At 41.3% G+C, this 20,237-nt stretch overlaps 1 protein-coding gene across 3 annotated transcripts in view; it reads left to right on the top strand.

Annotated features, from left to right (window-relative positions):
• The window catches only part of GRHL2 (grainyhead like transcription factor 2), a 167,207-nt gene that overhangs the window by 38,532 nt on the left and 108,438 nt on the right, over positions 1 to 20,237 (top strand). For all 3 annotated transcript variants that reach the window (XM_066265933.1, XM_066265932.1, XM_066265934.1), the window contains exons 2-3: positions 9,622 to 9,817; positions 19,375 to 19,442. In XM_066265933.1, the coding sequence (XP_066122030.1) occupies positions 9,650 to 9,817; positions 19,375 to 19,442 (236 nt within the window). In that variant the 5' untranslated portion in view covers positions 9,622 to 9,649. The remainder of the gene's footprint in view (positions 1 to 9,621; positions 9,818 to 19,374; positions 19,443 to 20,237) is intronic.

The raw sequence follows: 20,237 nt of genomic DNA, 5'->3' as shown, positions 1-20,237 counted from the left end.
GTTTTAAGCTGAATTTCTTTCTTGACTTCCATTTGACAGTTTAAAGTTACTCTAGGCATTTTACCAAGTTATTTCTCTCTCTAGTCCTAGGGCCCCCGAAGGCCGACTCATTCTGTATTTCAGAAGTGATGGCTCTAGCTAGTTCCTTTGGGTGTATTCTACCAAAGGAACAGTGTATGGCTGGCATGGTCAGAGACCCTGAAGGCTCTTGAGTTAAGAGTTTTCCAGGCTCAGTGGGAATCCTGGTGCTCACTTAGGCTTTAACCTCTCCTGGCTTTGGTTTCTCCTCCATTCCAATCTCTTCTGCACTTTATCATTTAGAATTGGAACAGTTTCTCTTTCCACATTGGCTATACACATTATTACTTCTCTCAATTTAGGGAAATCTTTCAGATCTGAGATGATTTTGAAATGGAAGTCTGTCCCGCAGCCTTTTAAGAGACTTTGTGTTTTCTCTTTTTCTGCTAGAGATTTGAACACAATAAGTTCCTCTAAAGGACAGATTCTCTTTTTAATTTTTAAAACTGATTAGCTTTAAAAATGATTCTTTCCTTTAAAAATTGTATTTTTGGTCAGTATCTAAATATAATGTTTCTAATATTTTATAGTTATTTAATTTACATTTTCATTATGTCAATTATAGAACATTTTCCCAAAGGACATCTGGAAAAGATGGCCTCTAGCTTTGTCAAGCTAAAGATGAGTAATGAGGAGTTGCTATCCTTCACCCCTCATGACTTATTTGTGTTGCCTGAGATATATCAGATACCTGCAGAATGTTTCAATACCTTGGAATTCTACAGATAATCTAAACATATTGTCTTTGTCTTCAAGGAGTTGATAGAATTCCCATTTGCACATTTCCCCTAGAGCTCTGAATTTGGAAATCCTCTCATTTACCTGTATGTAAGAAATTCCTTGTTACATTGGTCTTTTGTATCCAGTCTGTTTTTAGTTCCCTCTTTTCTTTTCAAGTAACTTTTTTCTGATTATGAAAATGGAGCACAGTTAAGAATTGGCAACAGAGAGGGATGCTTAAGAGCTCTGGTATGCAGTCCTGGTCTAAGCTGAGGGCTACGTGACCCTGGGCAAGTAGTTTAGCACTTGCCGCTCAATGGCCTCATCTGTGTAAAGGGCATGTTTGCCATACCTGACTTTAAGGCTATTATAACCATGTTGGGGGCTTAAAACATTACCTGGCACATGGTAGGTGCTCAATAAGAGTATTTGACTTTTATTGAAGACTATTTGAAAAGTAGAAAGAAGCCAATAAAAATTCACCCATAATAACTGTAAATATTTAAAATTTAGATTTATAACACACTCTCCCCCATTTTAGTTATTCCATAGATTGTGAACTTTATAAATTCTTTACATTTTAAAAATTATTTTCTTGTCCTCTTTTACTTTCCACTGTGGTATCTTTCTCTTTATGGTTGATTCTACTACTTGATAATGTGCCTTTTCTGCTGCTTCTTAATTATATTTCTCATCCTCTCTATCTCCTTTCTGGGTTACTTAATCAATTGGCTAAGATCATGCTTAGGGTACTAGCAAAGCTGGGGCAACAGTGAGAGAGAGAGAGAGGGAGGGAGGGAGGGAAAGAACATATGCCATAGATATGTTCAGTCAGTGGTTCAGCATATTTTGTTATTAGTATATCTAAAAATGGAACTATCTTAATTTCTATATGAGTAAGTTTTGGGTTACAGTTGATAATTTTTAAAAACGACTTTTATGTGGTGCAGGGTATTATAACGTTTCCACTGAATTAATTGAATGCTCTCTCAAATATAACAATCTTCAACATGAAGATTATCAGTATCATCTCATGTTTGTGGATTCACTTTATTTCCCTTGAATTATTAAATCCCATGGATTATTTCAGTGGCAAAAGGTTAGTCATCAAAGGCAATTGCTCAGTGTAGAAAGTTGCTAATAAATTTCAACCCTTGTTCTAACATGGAAAGTATCTGTTATTATCTCTTGTGATTTGCCTCTAGCAAGCACCAAAAGGGGGGCTATTACTAAAGATAGCCAGCAGGGAAATGACTGTCATCATTGGCATTTAAATTGTGACATTAACTGGCTAGGATGATTGGTTCCTTAGTTTCCGTTTGAAAGTCTTATTCCGTTAATGGAGAAAATGCCAAGATTCCAAAAGAAAGAATAATTGTCACTTCTTAAAACTTTGCTCTTAAATTTAATTTCTGAACACAGTGGTTTCTGCTGGGGAGCTGAAGTGATTATATGTCAGCAATCAGCTACAGTAGATGAGCCTCAAGCATTTGAAGTGGATGAAGACTAAACACCAAGTGCTGAACGTTCAGAGCATAAGATAAGCTATTCTATTGATCTGAGATATTAGTTGTGAAATAAATTAGACTTATTTTTCCTTGTTAAAAAAAAGATATTCTATTTAGAGAACAGAATTTGTACCATATCAAAATAAGGGCTGTGTGTGTGTGTGTGTGTATGTGTGTGTGTAAGAGAGAGAACAGGATGTGGGGGAGAAAGGGAGAAATTGAGGTAGAAGGCATATCATGAAATCCCTCTGAGAATTATATAAAAGCTTCACTTCTCAAAGAGAGGAAATTGGCTTGTCCTGGGTAGAAAAAAAAACATACCACTTTTACCCCTAACTCACGTCACTGTTGGGAATAAGGACAACAGGTGAGAAAAAGAGTTGTGAATATTAGACCTTTGTCGGCTGGATTTCGGTCTCCGCCTTGCTTTCCTCTGTTCTGCATGTAAATTGGATTGGTTTCCAAGTACTCACATTTAAGGAGAATAGAAAAATGAAATATCATTTGTTTAATTTGAAGGCAATAATTAGGACATGAAGGAAAGTTTAAATAGAATCAATGATTATTAAATTCATAATTATGTTTTCTAAAATTAAGGCAACTTGCTTTTGAATAGCACTTTATAGCTCACAACCAACTTTACAAGTATGCTATGAATTGATTTTATTGAAACATGAAAAATATAGCTCCCCCATTCCCTTCATAGTACTTGAAACCCCAATTTATGCTTCAGTTATTCCGTGAAAATCTGTTCACTCATTCAACAAATGCTAACCGAGTACCACACATGTGGCAGGCACAGTTCAAAGTGGGATGTGGCCATGAACGAAACAGAGAACCTCAGTTCTTGTGGAGAGTACATTCTCACGAGGGTAGACAAACAGTGAACTCCAAACATAATAAATAAGAAAGCTACACTGAATGTTAGAAGATAGTGACTGCTAGGAAAGAAAGAAAGATTAAATAGCTGGATAATGGGGATTGAAAGTTCTAGAGGTACTGTAAATTTTAGGGTGGGTGGAGGCAGGTCACTACATTAAATAGTGTGGTCAGGCTAAATCTCAATGTGGTAGGATTTGACTTGGAGGAAATAGGAGTCTGCCATGGTATTTGTGGGGACAACATTCCAAGAAGATGAAACAGCTGGAGACAAGACCCTAAGATAGCGATGTGGTAATATCAGTGTCACAGTATCAGAATGAGTAATGAGGAAAATATTGGGAGAGGAAGTTAGAGAAGTAAGGGCGATGAGATCCTCTAGGGCAGCGATTTTCAACCTTTTTTGAGCCGTGGCACATTTTTTACATTTACAAAATCCTGGGGCACACCACCTACCAAAATGACACAAAATGACACTCTAACACAGCACATATTATACATATAGTTAATAATATAGTTTCTAAATGTATTTATACTCACTTAGTGTGAAACCTGGGCCTGTTTCGATGAACACAAAAGGGATATCCTGGCAGGAATGGTAGAAAGACACACACGAAGCTCTTCCTCAACAGTTCTCAGTCTCTCTCTGTTTTTAGTTTTTATCGCAGTCAAGCTTGAGAAGCTCAGCTCACATAGATATGTGGTTGAAAACGGGAGCAATGTCAAAATAGCTTTGTTGGCCAGAATGGGGAACTCCTTGGCAACAGATAACCAAAAACTGTCCAAAGGAAGATCAGCAAACTTTAGCTTTAAAGTTAGATAACATTGTGATGCATTGTATATCACCCTCTGTGGGGGGCCTCTTTTAAAAAGAAAAAGGTCAAATATCTATATACACCATCAGGATAGACATAACCAGCTGAGGCTGAGGCTTCATCTAGTGGTGGCAACATTTACCTCCAGTCCTGACCAGGATTAGAAATCGGGACCATGGGGAGGAGTAGCAGCTTCAACTACTCGCCGGGGCCACACAATGACAAGTGCCCGGCAGCCCGAGTGGGGACCTTCCTGGGTGTGGATGAGAGGTGGCCTACTATTGGTTCATCGTTAGTGGGCGGGATGAATCCTAGAAGGTGATTGGTCAGTGAGTGTTCCCTGTGCCTCCACTCTTCCTGTCGCTGGTAGCTAGAGGGATTGTGAGGGGAATGTTTATGTTCGGATGGAGGCAGCTGGTGGCGGGCCGGATAAATAGCCTCCGCGGGCCGTAGTTTGGGGACCCATGTTTAATTTCCCCACCACACACCTGACCATGTCTCATGGCACACTGGTTGAAAAACACTGCTCTAGGGCCTGTTAGACCTTTGGAAGGACCTTGACTTATGTTTTAATGGAATTTCTCTAGAATCAGATGCTGCATTGTTGAAAATAGACTAGAGGGAAGGGGGGTAATGGTAAAAGCAGAAAAACTTATTAGGAGACTACTGCTTTGTAACATCTCAAGACTCAGCAGCAAAAACAGCAAATATATATTATGTCACAGTTTCTGATAGTCAGGAACCTCAGAGCAGGTTAGCTGATTGGTTCTGGCTCAGGGTCTCTCATAAGATTGTAGTGAAGTTCTTATCATATGGGGCTCTGACTGATTAAGGCTCTGGAGAGTCTATTGAGCTAACTCATGTGGTTGTTGGCAGTCCTCCATATTCAGACCTCAGGTGCTCATCAGCTGTTGGTCAGGGCTTCAGTTTCTCCCCATACTGTGTTAGTTTGCTTTCCCTGGAGAGAACTAGATATAGAGAAAAATTGAGGTTGACCAACGTGGAAGCTGCAGATTTTATTATCTAATTCTGGAGGTGCATACTGTCACTTTTGCCATATGCCAGTGGTCGGCAAACTCATTAGTCAAGAGCCAAATATCAACAGTTCAACGACTGAAATTTCTTTTGAGAGCCAAATTTTTTAAACTTAAACTATATAGGTAGGTACACTGTTATTAACTTAATTAGGGTACTCCTAAACTGGCCTTTGACAGCACGCGGTATTTTGTGGAAGAGCCACACTCAAGGGGCCAAAGAGCCTCATGTGGCTCACGAGCGTGATTTGCTGACCAGGGCCATATGTTATTGGTCATATAAAGTAATTCTGGAATGATATGGGAGGGAAAACTTTAGGAAGTAAGTATTATTGAGGGTCTCTAAGGACAGAACTGAAATATATTCAACTCCAAAACCATCTTCCCCTAGTTTAAGACCCCCCAAACAAATAAAGAAAACAAAAACTAAAAGCCAATGCCCTCCCGAGAGTTATGAAAGAAATGGATGATGAGAGAGAAATGAATGGAAAGTGATAATTTGTGTGAATCATTCACTCTCCTCATTTTTGTCTTGAAGTTCCAAGTGAAACGGGTTTATATCTGGGTTTGTTGACTATTGCTACACACACTATATTTTTAGGAGGTAAAGACGTTATGTATTAAGTTTCCTATGCTTCTCTCCAGCAAAGCATTCCCGCACTCCACTCTCCTTCGTGCTTAGGGAGCGGGGGACAGTAGGTTGTCGCTGACAGTGATCTGGGAGCCCTTCCTGGCTGGTTGGTTGTGATCTCAGTCACATGACTGCCCCACCTCTTTCACAGCTAATGCAGATGACTCATCTCTCAACTGTTCTCCCAACATCCACAAAACCCTAGTGGTGGATTAAAGAAAACAAATGAGAAAAATAAAAGTTATATGTGTTATCTATAACACAGCCCTAGCCCTGCTGTGAATGCTAAGGTGTTAATTTAGAAAATTTGTGGTTGCTCTTTACATTTCTGTATTTGAGGCTACCCAGAAAGCTACACAAAAGATATTTAAAAAGTTGTTCATAGCAGAGTTAGACCAGTGATGAAGTCAGCTACATAAATTGTTCCAATCTGTGGTAAAAGCGGCGGTATGAAAGTCCTTTTTTTTTTTTTAACAGGTCTACATTTTTGCTCACTGTTCTAGAGAGATTACTCTGTTGTTATAAAACCAAGCTTTATTCAATAGTTCTTTGTACCAGAGAGATTATAATCTGTGAAGAAAAAATACCAAAGCCATGCAGTTCGAGGGAAGAGCGTGCTTTTTTGCCCATCATAAAATATTAGACATGATGACTAAAGTCGTGCTTTCCCAGAATATTTCTTTCCATTGAGCATGTAAGGATTAATCAACCATTTCATCATAGGGGAAAGGCTGATGAATCTAGGTTTATGAGGGAACATTTGTACTGGGAACTGATGAAATCAGCAATCCGGGAAGCTTAGCAGGAGGGAGGGAGTAGGGACTTAAGAAGGAAGACTCAAGGAAACATCTCTCCAGTAAATCAGGACACTATTTAGTGTAGATCAAGAGTTGGCTCTTATCCTTCAGCCTGGCACTTCCTGCTAAGCTTTTGGAAATTAGCCAGTGTTGTAATTAACATTTCCCACCCCCAGCAATATGTGCTTTTTTAGTCAAGAAACAGAAAAAAAGTCCTCATCTTTTTCAACAGTGAGGTAATTGCAAATAACATGAAGCTCTTCATTGCTTCCTGTAGGACTGAGCGTTTTTGGAAAGTATACAGGAAGCCTGGGCCTTTACGGGTAGTGATTTGGGTTAAGAACCATCTATTTCACCATTTAAGTAAGGATGGTGGACCAGGCGTTCAGAGTGGCCCCATCTAAACACCCGCGGCAGGGAAGCTGGTGGCGCTGCCACAGCATGGGCCGGCCACCTCCGCCTTTGTGAGGCTCCCCAGCGGCCTTACTTCTTTCACTTGGTAGACTTGTAGGAGTCCACCAACAGTTCTGTCTCTAAATCCAACCTTCCCCTATACTATTAATAGTTTTTGCAACATGAAAATGCTATTATTTTACCGTTAGATCAAAGCATGTAAATTTCTCTAGCTGAGTTTCCAAAATAAATACAACCTTGCCACCTTTGTAAGAAAACTCTATTATTCTGCATTACCAAAATATTCTTCACCTTAAGAAATATTTCCCACATCTGCCCATTTCAGCGCTGACCAGCACATTGCCACTTATCCTTCAGATCTTTGTAGAAACTTCAGTTCCTCCTTGATCCTCTGATTAGGTTAGTCACCTCTGTCATATGCTCTCATAACACTGTCTCTTTCCGTTTTTCACATTCACCCCTCCTGTGATACTATCTCTGCCTCACTGGACCGCAAGCTCCAGGCGGTACCTGTCTCATTTGCCACTGGGTTTATAATGAGCGTGATGTCTGGTATCTATTGGGTTTTTAATGAATACTTGTGGAATATTGATAAATGATGACCTCATTTTCCCTTTAATTAATGATTATCATTAGTACTTTAAATTATAATCAATTTTATCAGAACTTGGTATACCCACAGACTTTACAGGAACATAAAACTGTGCAGTGATAATAATACCTGTTATTTGCACAGCACATGCAGTTTACAAAACCCTATTTTACCCATTATTTTATTTGATTCTCACAATCACATGTGAGGTAAGTAGGGGGGGCATTGCTATTCTTCCTTGAGACGCTTAGCGACTGAAGCTCAGTTTTCAGGTTTTCACACTGTAAGTAGCGAGCAAGGACTCGTTTTAAGGGTCTGTGCTACTCCTGTGTCACCGTACTGCCTACTGGTTAGTGACCCCTTCCACCAGGGTTTTTCTCATTTACTTCCGGAAACTTGATTATATCTTTTAATCCAATTCTTTTGCAATTGGCTTAATATCCTCTCGTTTATCCCAAAGAATTTCTACCACCACTGGCATAAATTGTTCAAGTCAGGGGCCAAGAGACCATTCAACCTAGAATTCCAACCTGCTAATTGTGAATTTCTTAGTCCCACAACCCCCAAATATATCTTAGCAATGCCAGTGTGTCAGTATTGTTTTCTGACCTTACACCAGTGCATGGCACCATGCCAGCATGTGTAAGACCCCCAACACACTGTTGTGGGTTCACACCAGTTCTCCATCACAAAGTGAGCTGAGAGACCATTTACCTTTGGAGGTCCTGTAGGAATGTCAACAAAAAGGGACCTCTTTTAGAACTGAATGACCATCAAAGGCCCTTGGTGGTTGCATTTCCATTGATTAGTATAGGTCAGGGGTCGGGAACCTTTTTGGCTGAGAGAGCCATGAACGCCACATATTTTAAAATATAATTCCGTGAGAGCCATAAAATGACCCATGTATGTTACACATTATCCAATAAAAATTTGGTGTTGTCCCGGAGGACAGCTGTGATTGGCTCCAGCCACCCGCAACCATGAACATGAGCAATAGGAAATGAATGGATTGTAATACATGAGAATGTTTTATATTTTTAAACGTTATTATTTTTTTTTATTAAAGATTTGTCTGCAAGCCAGATGCAGCCATCAAAAGAGCCACATCTGGCTCACGAGCCATAGGATCTCAAACCCTGGTATAGGTGTTGCCTTTACCAGCCCTGTCACTTTACCTGTGATAGTACTGTGGTGGGACGTAGATGTTACTGAAATACAATGTCTCAATTGTTTCATTTTGTTTCCATTTCAATGAACAAATGAAAGAGGGCCAGGAGTTGAGTGCCAATGCCTCTCTTGGCTCCTTTACTTGACAACTGGGGTCCTGACCAGGGAGCTGCTGAGGACTGTCATGGTCTGGGGATATTTGAGTCATTATCACATCCTCTTTAAGGAATTGCCTTGCTTCTCAGCTGCTGCTTTACCCAACTCTGACTTGATTAGGGTCCATAAATGATTATTGCTGCCCGTTTCTATGAATTCTCTCCTGAAATCTCTACTGAAAATTCTCTAGATACACTCCTCCCTCTCCATGATGATTATTGTGAACTGTAGCTTCTGTGTGATTTGGTAGGACCCTGTGGCAACACCATTTCATTACTTTGTTTCTTATTCTTATTATGCAGCATATCTGCAATTCTTGTCTGCAAAGTCGCTTATAATGCTTTTTTCAAATTAGGAGATTTGGATTAGCCTCTAATTTTCTTGCAATTTCAAATGTAGATTAAATTAGATAAGACAATTTTAATGATCACTAACATATTACTACATTTATGTATTGCACATATTTCTAAATCAGAGAGTTAAATGAAACCTGCTTCTTCACAGGGTTTCATTCTAGTTTTCATTAATAAAAAATAAATAAAATGATTTGTGTCCTAGAATGATTGGCTATGGAAAAGAAAACCAAGTGTGAAGGGGACCAACTTACACTACTTATACAATCTTTTAAAGACCATTATTACTTCTCGTAGACAGTGAAAAAATAAATCAAGGCTTTATCAATGCAATGTGACAGTCACTTCAGCTTTAATCTTCCTTCCTTTCCCCTCCATTCTTGGGGAAGTACAAATTACGCATATAATTTGTATATTATTAGTAGGAAAAGAAATATTTCTCTGATAATGAATTTCACATTTCTCTTGCTTTTACAGTAATAAACGACTGGTGGCCTTAGTGCCCATGCCCAGTGACCCTCCGTTCAATACCCGAAGAGCCTACACTAGTGAGGATGAAGCCTGGAAGTCATACTTGGAGAATCCCCTCACAGCGGCCACCAAGGCGATGATGAGCATTAATGGTGATGAGGATAGCGCTGCTGCCCTCGGCCTGCTGTATGACTACTACAAGGTACACCCTGCAGCCCCGCCCCCCTCCTCTCCCTGCAGCCCCGCCTCCCTCCTCTCCCTGCCCCTGGGCCTCCCCTCAGTGTGGGAAGAAGGGACAGAATCTCTATCCCAGGACAGGAAACGAATAGTACTTCCCTACTCCTATGGAATTCAGCTTCTTCTTATTCTCATTGCCCCTCTGATTTTCCACTGGGGAAACACAACTTCCCATCCACCAGAGCAAGCTTTCATTTGGGATAATTACTTCTGTGATATCTGTTCACATGCATACATATTATTTACATATAATTCCTACCTCGTGTCATATTGCAAATACTTTCACTTCATGATTTTTATTTTTAGTGACTAAAGAATATTGCATTGTGTAGTTGAAACCATAATTTAGTGATTGCTCAGTTGTTGGGCATTTAAACTGCTTTTAGATTTTCATTTTATAAAAAAAATATTCAGGGTTTTTAGACTTTGCAGTTTTATAAGGAATATTTCAGATAATGCTTTTGGAGTAGACTTTTGTAGCAATTCCAACACCTAATTTTGTTACAACCCTAACTGTCTCCATTTGTTTTGATGAGTACTAAATATTTTGAAAAACCCTTAAAATAAAATAAATGTAGCCCTCCCTGGCCATTTGGCTCAGTGGTACAGTATCAGCCCAGCGTGTAAATGTCCTGGGTTCGATTTCGGGTCAGGGCACACAGGAGAAGCGCCCATCTGCTTCTCCACCCTTCCCCCTCTCACCTCTCTCTCTCTCTTTCTCACACTCTCTCTCTTCTCCTCCCCTCCTGCAGCCATGGCTCAATTAGAGTGAGTTGTCCCAGGTGCTAAGGATGACTCCATGGCCTCCATGTCAGGTGCTAAAAAAATGGCTCTGGTTGCAACGGAGCAATGACCTCTGATGGGCAGAGTATCGCCCCCTAGTGGCCTTGCTAGGTGGATCCTGGTTGGAACTCAGCAGGAGTTTGTCTCTGTCTCCCCTCCTCTCACTGAATTAAAAAAAAAAAGTAACAATACTCTTATATTATAAAAATAGCTGTCCTAAAAAAAAATAGCTGTCCTATAGTACCTTCAAAGTTAGGAATATTTCAAGAAATCACACAGCAAACAATGGTCTGTCTCAATTATAAAGGACTATATATATATCTGGTATGACCTGCTCCCTTAGAACTGATGAAGTATAAAAAAATCAACAAATATTTACTGAGTAAGAAAATGTATTGCCTGCTTTCATCATCAACACCATTGGCTAATGCTAGGAATTTGCTCAAAGGTGAGACAGGTGGTATTTATTTTGCTGGTTGGGTACAGTGAACTTTTTGTTTTAGAATAAGAGCTGAGGCCCCACATCCTCCTCTCCATCAGCCATGGAAAATAATCTAAGAGGAACAATTTCCTTTGAGTAATTTTCGGTCTTGGCTTCCTATCTCCTTCCTGCTTACTACTTCCTGGATCCTCTCAGCTGTCTCCAGTCTTGCAAGTTGTGTCGTTCCCTGTTTCTCTCTCAAACCAGAGTTTTCATGCTTTCCAAAGATCTCCTACCACCACCAACTCTGGGATGGCCTGCAGGCCTGCTGTTCTGCCAAAGTTTCCTGCAATTACTCATTCCTCTTCCAGCTTCTTCCCGTTCTCCCATTGAAATACCCAGGAAGGCTCCCTCTGTGGGGAGACAAATGAAAGCCAAGCCCAAGTGGCCTTATCTAAGATGAAAAACAAGGTCTGAGTAACTCATAGGTCAGACCATCCAGGGTATGTTAAATGAAAATATTATTAAATCAAATAAATGCATCTTTTATTATCAGAAGGTGCTGGAGAAATATACGAAGGCTATTCTGTTGGTATTCTCACCAGTCTACGCTGATATTTCCCCCTACCAGGAAAGTGGAGTTGGCAGATTTTGACAGCCCTCTTGTGAAGGTGTAAAACTCCCAACATGGCTCCTGACAGCAAGAAGGGACTTTACCTCTGGGGAACATAGGCTCTAGATGAAAGGGCATGCTAGGGCCTAACTCCATCTCATGGAGGTAGGGCAGTTTTCTCCTGTGAACAGGCAGCACCTGAAAAAACAATGAGCCTGAAAAATAAAGATGGTTTCATGATAGGTTTGTCTTTCTCCTTTTCTTTGTCTTCAGTTGTTTTAGACGTTTAACTCTTTTTTGACTGAGGAGCTCATCTGAAAAATATAAGGATGAATTTTACATGTTTTGGAGTAAAAATTTCAAAATTTATTGAGGATGGTAAAAAAAAACAACCCATAGAACTTATCAGTTAGACCGCTTTGTGTACTAGGAAGGCCATTTCTTGAAGGTTCAGCTTTATTGGATGTGTGTGTTAATGCATAATGTTCAGAAATGGCCTCATTCTTAAACAGAATTCACAAGCAGTTTTCCTTTATGATAAAAAATAGTTAAAACTGGATAGATTTATCGATTTTTAAAATCTAGAAACACATCATTAAAGTGACCCTGATTTAATCACTTGGGTCATTACAAATTCTTTTTGGAACTTTAACTATATTAAAATAAAATGTTAGTTAATAGTTTAATAAGGCTTGGAGGAAATATATTAAGATATGTTTTGAAGAAATATATTGTTCTATTTTTAAAATATATTTTATTTCATCAATGTGAAGTGCTTATAATTTCATATATTTTATTGGATGATATTTGTTTTGAATTAATGAAAAAGACAAACATATGCCAAAACAAAAATCATTAGTAGTTTATGAAAGCAGTGTATTTTATTTCCCAGATAATAAAGTATTAGTAAATATGGCACCTGGCTTACCTCTCTTCTTGTACATTTTTAATGTTTAAAGGAGTTAAAATATTACCTTTTGTAAATATTTTGAGATGCAGAGTAGGGTCTTTACATAACATACAACTCAATTTGTAGCCACATCTATAACTATCTGGTGAATTACTATTTTCCAGGATTCATTTATTAATTTAGGATACAAAATATTTAAATAAAACCTTTTCTGAGACTTTGTAGTTTAGTATAGTTACATGGTTTCTTTTATTTCATACAAACATTACTATATTTTTACTTGAAACATTTTAAATATTAAAGAATTACTCTTGTTTTCAAAACTGTGTCTAAATGATCATTTTTAGGTCTTAGCCCTGTGGATGTTCAAAGCTTAGTATATATGCTGGAGTCAAAGTTATAACAAAGTTAAATCTACACTGAAGATAGACCTTCTTTTTGTAGTAAAATAAAATGTCAATGAAAAAAGAGTCTATTTTTTGAGGATAAACTTTGGGAAGTCATTGTAACAATTCTTGCCACGTTAATACCTCTTTGGAATGCTATCTGATTCTTGCTGTAATATACACACCACTTTTTCTTACTCCTCAGGTTGGAGTACGTTATCCATTAGGGGACATACAGTAAGGGGCTTTGTCAGAGAGGAATGTGTGTGACACACAACAGGCTCTCAAGAAATGCTGGTCTCTGTCCTTTGAAACTGGCAAAGGCATATAATAGTTTATCACTTTATACATTTCAAAGTCTTTTTTTTAAAAAACATACTTAATTCACCTCCCCTTCCTTTTGGTATAAAATTATGTGGTGGTCACAGCTGGAGCCTGGATCCTCTGCACAGAAACACTGGTGAGGGTCTTTGCAGGATGGTCAGACCTGGTGAACACAGTCTCTTTCCAGAGCTTGGGGGCGCAATAGCTGTAGGACTTAGAGGTGGTTTTGGCAAAGTTTCTCAGGTGGCAGTGCAGCCCCTGGTCGAAGTGTAACAGTCATCAGTACACGCCATCAGCAGCAGCTTCTTGGGCACAGGGGCTGAGAGAGGCCAGTGCTCCTAGGGCAGGGATGAAGCATACCAGCACAGCACTGTAGTGGACAGTCACCTTGCAAGAAACAGTGTGGGCTGGCTGATCTTGTTCCCCCAATAACCTCGCCGCACAGGGACAATGAATGGGTGAGCAAGCCCAGGGGTTTGAACCAGCAACCTCAGCATTCCAGGTCGATGCTTTATCCAGTGTGCCTCCACAGGTCAGGCTAATCCCAGTGTATTTTATATTTTATAGTTCAGGCAACTAAGTGGGATTTACTCAAGGTCACAGATCAATTCTGTGTATTTCCTAATGTCTGGTGCATTGAACTGTATTAGTCTGCTCATTACAGATTGCCTCAACTATGTGGTTTAAGGAAGTCTGGAAGTTTGAGATCTGGTGCTAGTAAGGTTGGTTTCTGGTGAGATCTCTCTTTCTTCCTTGCTTGCAGATAGCCTTCTTCTTGCTGTGTCCTGACACGGCCTTTCTCTCTGTGTACTCCTGATGTCTTTTCCTTTTCTTATAAGGACATCAGTCCTACTGGATTAGAGCCCTATCCTTATGACTGTATTTAACGTTAATTATCTCCTTAAAGGTCCCTGTTTCCAAATATAGTCACATTGGAGTTAGGGCTTCAACTTATGAACTTTAGGGGCACAAAATTCAGTTTATAATATTGTTCACCAGTAAAAAATTCCTTTTTTTGAACCTGTTTGATAATGGGTTCAAATTTTAAAAATATACACTTGAAACTATGATATCTGTTATAAAAATAACTAAATTGTTAGAGTCTTTCATAATTTAGGGTAGGGGTCGGGAACCTATGGCTCGCGAGCCAGATGTGGCTCTTTTGATGGCTGCCTCTGGCTCGCAGACAAATCTTTAATAAAAAAAAATGTTAAAAATATAAAACGTTCTCATGTATTACAATCTATTCATTTCCTACCACTCATATTCATGGTTGTAGGTGGCTGGAGCCAATCACAGCTATCTTTCAAAACAACACCAAATTTTTATTGGATAATGCGTAACGTACATGGGTCATTGTATTGCTCACACAGAATTACATTTTAAAATATGTGATGTTCATGGCTCTCTCAGCCAAAAAGGTTCCTGACCCCTGATTTAGGGGCTTAAATATTACAGTTTTCTATCCAGTTCAAGCTACTTGCCAATAGGAGCTCTAAAGTCAAATGTGACCTTTTGATGAATTTTGGGCATGACAGAGAAGCAGATTCCATTAGTTAGTTATTTTAAAAAGTACTACTTTATATTTGTAAAATATTTTACTTTATTTAAATTATTAAATTATTAAAATATTTTACTTTATTTTCCCCCAATGAAGCTGGTATTTCATAGTTATCTGATTCCAGCCCTATGAAAATATGTTTCTCTGGCCAAACATCTTCTATTTATTCTGTTGACCTGGGACTCCTAGAAACCAGTTTGTTGGTTTGGTTTTTTTGTTTGTTCCTATGGTCTTCAATTCATCCATCCATCCATCCATCCACCCACCCACCCATCCATTCATTGATGTATCCATCCCATATTTACCAATTAGTTGTGGCCTCTCAGCGATGGTAATAGACATTTTGGGGCTGGACTAGATATCCAAAGGCAATTGGTACCCAGGTCGATATCTCTGAGAGATTGTAGTCTAGGACCGACACTGTCCTATACACCCATACCACAGTGTGTGGCAGTACGTGCTGCATAGGGATGTGCTCCAGGGGCTCTGAGGAGAGGGCGACACCTTCCCAGAGAGTTTAGGTTTTCCGGAGGAAGCAATGCCTCCTCTGTGGGACTTGGAGGAGGGTCTGTCAGTGGACAGATGAAGAGAAAGCATTTTGGGCTAAGGGAGCAGGAGATGAGAAAACATGAGGTATAAAACCCCAGGATGCACTCAATGCAATCCAAGGAATCAGCCTTGTTGAACAGTGGTGGTGATGGTGATGGGGGGTCTGAAGGGGATGGACAGTAAAAACTGATCTGAAAGACAAGTAGATCCCTCTGGAAGAGCTAGTCTGGTGGACCAGGCTTTATTCTCTCAAAAAGGTGTCCAGGACTAGGTGCATATGGCCTTGCTTTTTGCTAGACGAATGAATGAATGAATGACCTAATAAATATTCATAAACTATTGAGGTTTTTTTAAAAAAAATATAGCCTTTCATTTAAGTTTATACAAAAATTCAGGAAAGCTAAAAGAAGAAAGTGAAATGCAATTTTTTTTAATCATACTATTCGGCATCTTTTCCTCCAATACTGAAGAATTTTGAACGTAGGCCTGGTAGATTAAAAAAATGTTTTGCACACATTATAGATGCAGCAGCAGGAAGTTGGGTTATGGGCAAACAATCCAGGGAGCAGTCCACTGCAGGAGTCCAGATAAAAGCAAGGAGACTTGAAGTAAACCTGGTGATGCCCTGGGGTTCCCTAGGCCAGCACTTGTGAAGTTCTCCCTAAGTCAGCCACCAAAATAAACACTAAATAGAGACAAAGCATTATGTTCAGGAAATCATTAAGTATTTGTTTGACTAAAAGCCAGCAACGGTGTGTGTATATAAATGTGTGTGTGAGAGAGAGGTGGTGGGGGAACCCCATAACTGGGAGCGACATGTGTACGATGATTCCTGAATTAACCAAGGTGGGGAGTACAGAAGAAAGCTTTGGGGAGAAAGATACTTGTAAGTTGAGTTTGATGTGTTTGTAGAATGTCCAGATAGGGATGGGGGTGTTTGATAAAAATGGTAATGTGGGTCCTGATTCAAGAGAGAGGCCTGAGTTCAGAGGTCCTGGATTCTCTGTGGAGGACAGTCTTTGGGAGGCTAAAGGTATATACATGGTTTAAAGTGGCCCAGATGAGAGCAGACACAAAGTTAATAACTGTTTCCTACACTGTAGACAGTCTGCTCGGAACTCTTGTGCTGGCTGGTTCACTCAGTGACTAGAGCATCGACCCAGCAGACGGGTGTTCCAGGTTTGATCCCTCGTCAGGGCACATATGAGAAGTGACCATCTGCTTCTCTCCCCTCCTTCTCCCACTCTCTCTCTCTTCCTCTCCCACAGCCAATGGCTCATTTGTTTTTATTTTTAAAATTATTTTTATTCATTTATTCATTTTAGAGGAGACAGAGAGAGAGAGAGAGAGAAGGGGAAGGGGGAGGAGCAAGAAGCATCAACTCCCATATGTGCCTTGACCGGGCAAGCCCAGGGATTTGAACCTGCGACCTCAGCATTCCAGGTTGACACCTGACCCACTGCGCCACCACAGGTCAGGCAGCCAATGGCTCATTTAGTCCTAGCCTTGGCCTCCGGCACTGAGGATAACTCAGTTGATGCGAGCATCGGCCCCAGACAGGGGTTGCCTAGTAAATCCCAGTCCGGGCGCATGTGGAAGTATGTCTCTCTATCTCCCCTCCTCTCACTTAAAAGAAAAAGAACTCTCATCAGTGCATTTTGTCAATAGCAACATTCACTTCCACAAGCCTTTGGGAGTTGCTAATATGTTTTAGAGTTTAAAGTCCCTATTTCTTCTACTCCTTGGGGCCTGCCTTTTCTAGGCTATTCTGATTGACTCATTCATTCTTTCAACAAGTATTTTGTGAGGGCCTGCTACATTCTCGGCACTTGGGACAAAACCATGCAGAACCTGAATGCTCATGGAGATTGTAGTCTAATCTCAGATACGGATATTTAGATTGGACTTGAAGTCCACAAATTAGCCTGGAGAAGGCATGGGCAGGGTGGGCAGGGGTGGGGGGGGGGTGCCCAGCAGAGTCTTGCAGACCTGGCTGTGAGAGGAGCGTTGCACGGCCAGAGATGCAGTGTGGCTGTGCACGCGGCGGGGACGGGGGCAGGTGCAGTGTGGCAGTGCACGCGGCGGGGACGGGGGCAGGTGCAGTGTGGCTGTGCACGCGGCGGGGACAGGGGCAGGTGCAGTGTGGCAGTGCACGCGGCGGGGACGGGGGCAGGTGCAGTGTGGCCGTGCACGCGGCGGGGACGGGGGCAGGTGCAGTGTGGCCGTGCACGCGGCGGGGACGGGGGCAGGTGCAGTGTGGCTGTGCACGCGGCAGGGATGGGGGCAGCCCAGGGTGAGGGGGAAACTTTCTGGATGCCACGTTCCTGAGAGTAATGGGTAGGAAGCATGGAAGAGTAATGTGCGAGTGTAATAGAACCAGCCTTGCCGTTTTAAGGTCACTCTGGGTCTTCTTAGTGGATCTGGAATGGCTTTGCAGGGACTAGATGAAGGGACCAGTGGAAAGGCAGCAGTCCAGGCAGAGATGTTGGAGGCTGAACCAGGAGGCAGGCATTCAGAAAGAAGTGTATGGGTTTGAGTCACATGAGACTTAATGTAATGTCTTTAAGGCTCATTCTTATTATAGCGTGTATCAGAATTTCACATTCAAGGCTGAATAATATTCCATTGTGTGTGTCTATCCTATTCTGTTTATCCAGTCATCTGTAGATGGACATTTTGGTTGTTTTCACCTTTTAGCTATTGAGAATAGTGCTGTTGTGAACATGGGTGTGCTGGGTATTGAGATGTTATGCGTATATGTCATCTTCAGTAGGTGAGAGGGGCAATGTTTTATCCATTTCATTTCTATCTAGCACTTGGCGATGCCCAGAACATTGTAGACCCTCCATATTGACATGTGAGTGAAGGACTTAAATTGGTTTATTTTATTTTATTTAACAAACACATAGAAAGTACCATAAAATCTAAATGGGTTTTAAAAATGAACTCATTTAAGTTTACTAAAAACCCTGAGGTATAAAACTACCATTAAGCCTGTTCTTAGAAAAGGAAAGTGAGGCAGAGTTAATTAGTGGTAGAGCTGGAGATTCGAACCCGGACAATCCAGTCTAGGTCTTGACTCTTCGCTACCCTGCTGTGCTGTGTCCCTAGCTCAGCGGGCCGGGCCTGCATATATATTCAGGTAAGTGGAAACCGTAAGAATTGCTAGGGGAATTCAGAAGAGAAATGCTTCTTCTACAGGCTCTTTTATGTCAACACAGTGAAGACTGCATTTCTGAAGCAGAGGAGTTTGGCTAGAAGGAAGATCTAAATATCTAGCGAGAGCAAAACAAAACGAAAAACCCCAAATTATCCAACCAACCAAATAAATCCAAACTTGCTGTTTACCAGTTTGAAAACCGTGGCAGAGCTGTGCAAACAGTCTGAGCCACAGCAGGGTGATCAGATGATGGTCAGTAACAGTGCTGGGGGAGGGGCCAGTCCTTCAGGCTGTGTGTTGGCATTGTGCCTGTGAAGTGTATTAACAGAAAAACTGTGGCAGTAAAATCTCTGAACTACGCAGAGAGCTGCAGGCCCTCATCACAGTCGAGGGCCAGTCCCTGCTGCTTAGCAGGATGCTTGTTGTAACTCCAAGGTGTTTTCTATCTTCTCTAGGGCACAGATGTCTGGGTCCAGCCTTCATTTATCGTGTTCCTTTCTCTCATCTCCTCCCAAGGTGGGGAGGGCTCGGGGGCTGCTCCGGCCAGGGCAGGCGCCCCTGTCAGCAGGTGTCAGCAGGTGCACAGCAGAGTCATGATTGTGGTGGCCGTCCATGTGGCGTCACCCTTTGTGTTTGGTCCGTGGACATTGCACCTACTTAACCTTTAACCATCTCCTGGCTATAGCAAATCTGCCACCTTCTTCTGGAGAACGTTCCATTTCAGGGTTTTTTTTTTGCTTATGCTGATGCCTAGCTCTGCACATGGTCACAGTGGCATCTGTGTAAGTCTCACTGATGGTTGCTGATGTTTCCAGGTTCCTCGAGACAAGAGGCTGCTGTCTGTAAGCAAAGCAAGTGACAGCCAAGAAGATCAGGACAAAAGGTATGGTGTTATGTAAAGGAATATACCTGGTTTCCAAAATAATTCCTGTTCTCTCTATGTATTTTTAAACAACAGTATTAAACTATAATTTTTATCCTTGAGAGGAGGTGGGGTTAAGAAGCATAGCCTCCTCAATCTGTCTTTTGGAGTTGGGACCAAAACAGGATCTTTCAGTAGGGAGAGAAAGTTGCATTTTTTGGGTATGCATCCAAAGGGTCACCAGAAGGCTCTTAATATACCTACACCAGCAGGCTGATAATCCTCATAGTTAATGGTGAGATAGGGCTTTTTTTTTGGGGGGGGGTATTTTTCTGAAGTTAGAAGAGGGGAGGCAGGCCCCCGCATGCGCCTGACCTGAATCCACCCGGCATGCCCACCAGGGGGCGACGCTTTGCCCATCTGGGGCGTTGCTCCATTACGGCCATCCTCAGCACTGGTGCCAACTTTGCTCCAATGGAGCGTTGGCTGCGGGAGGGGAAGAGAGAGATTAGAGAGGAAGGGTGGAGAAGCAGATGGGTGCTTCTCTTGTGTGCCCTGACCAGGAATGGAACCTCGGACTTCCACACGCAGGGCCAACGCTCCACCGCTGAGCCAACTGGCCAGGGCCAGAGAGGATAGGACATTTTGAGCTTGCTTTTGCTAAGGATAAGCAAGAAGCAGGGCTGTCTCAGCCAGAGAGGCAGCGCTAGGTAGCAGTGGACACTGTCAGGGTGCAGGGGAAGGAAAAATGTTAGGAGATCATTATGTAACACTCCCTTCCTGCAACCTTGAAATTAGAACCAATTGAAAAGCATG

This window comes from Saccopteryx bilineata, chromosome 3 (genome assembly GCF_036850765.1).
Source record: "Saccopteryx bilineata isolate mSacBil1 chromosome 3, mSacBil1_pri_phased_curated, whole genome shotgun sequence".
In the NCBI taxonomy this organism is placed as follows: Eukaryota; Metazoa; Chordata; class Mammalia; order Chiroptera; family Emballonuridae; genus Saccopteryx; species Saccopteryx bilineata.
Note: the sequence above shows the minus strand (reverse complement) of the source record. Positions and strands in the feature narration are given on the sequence as shown.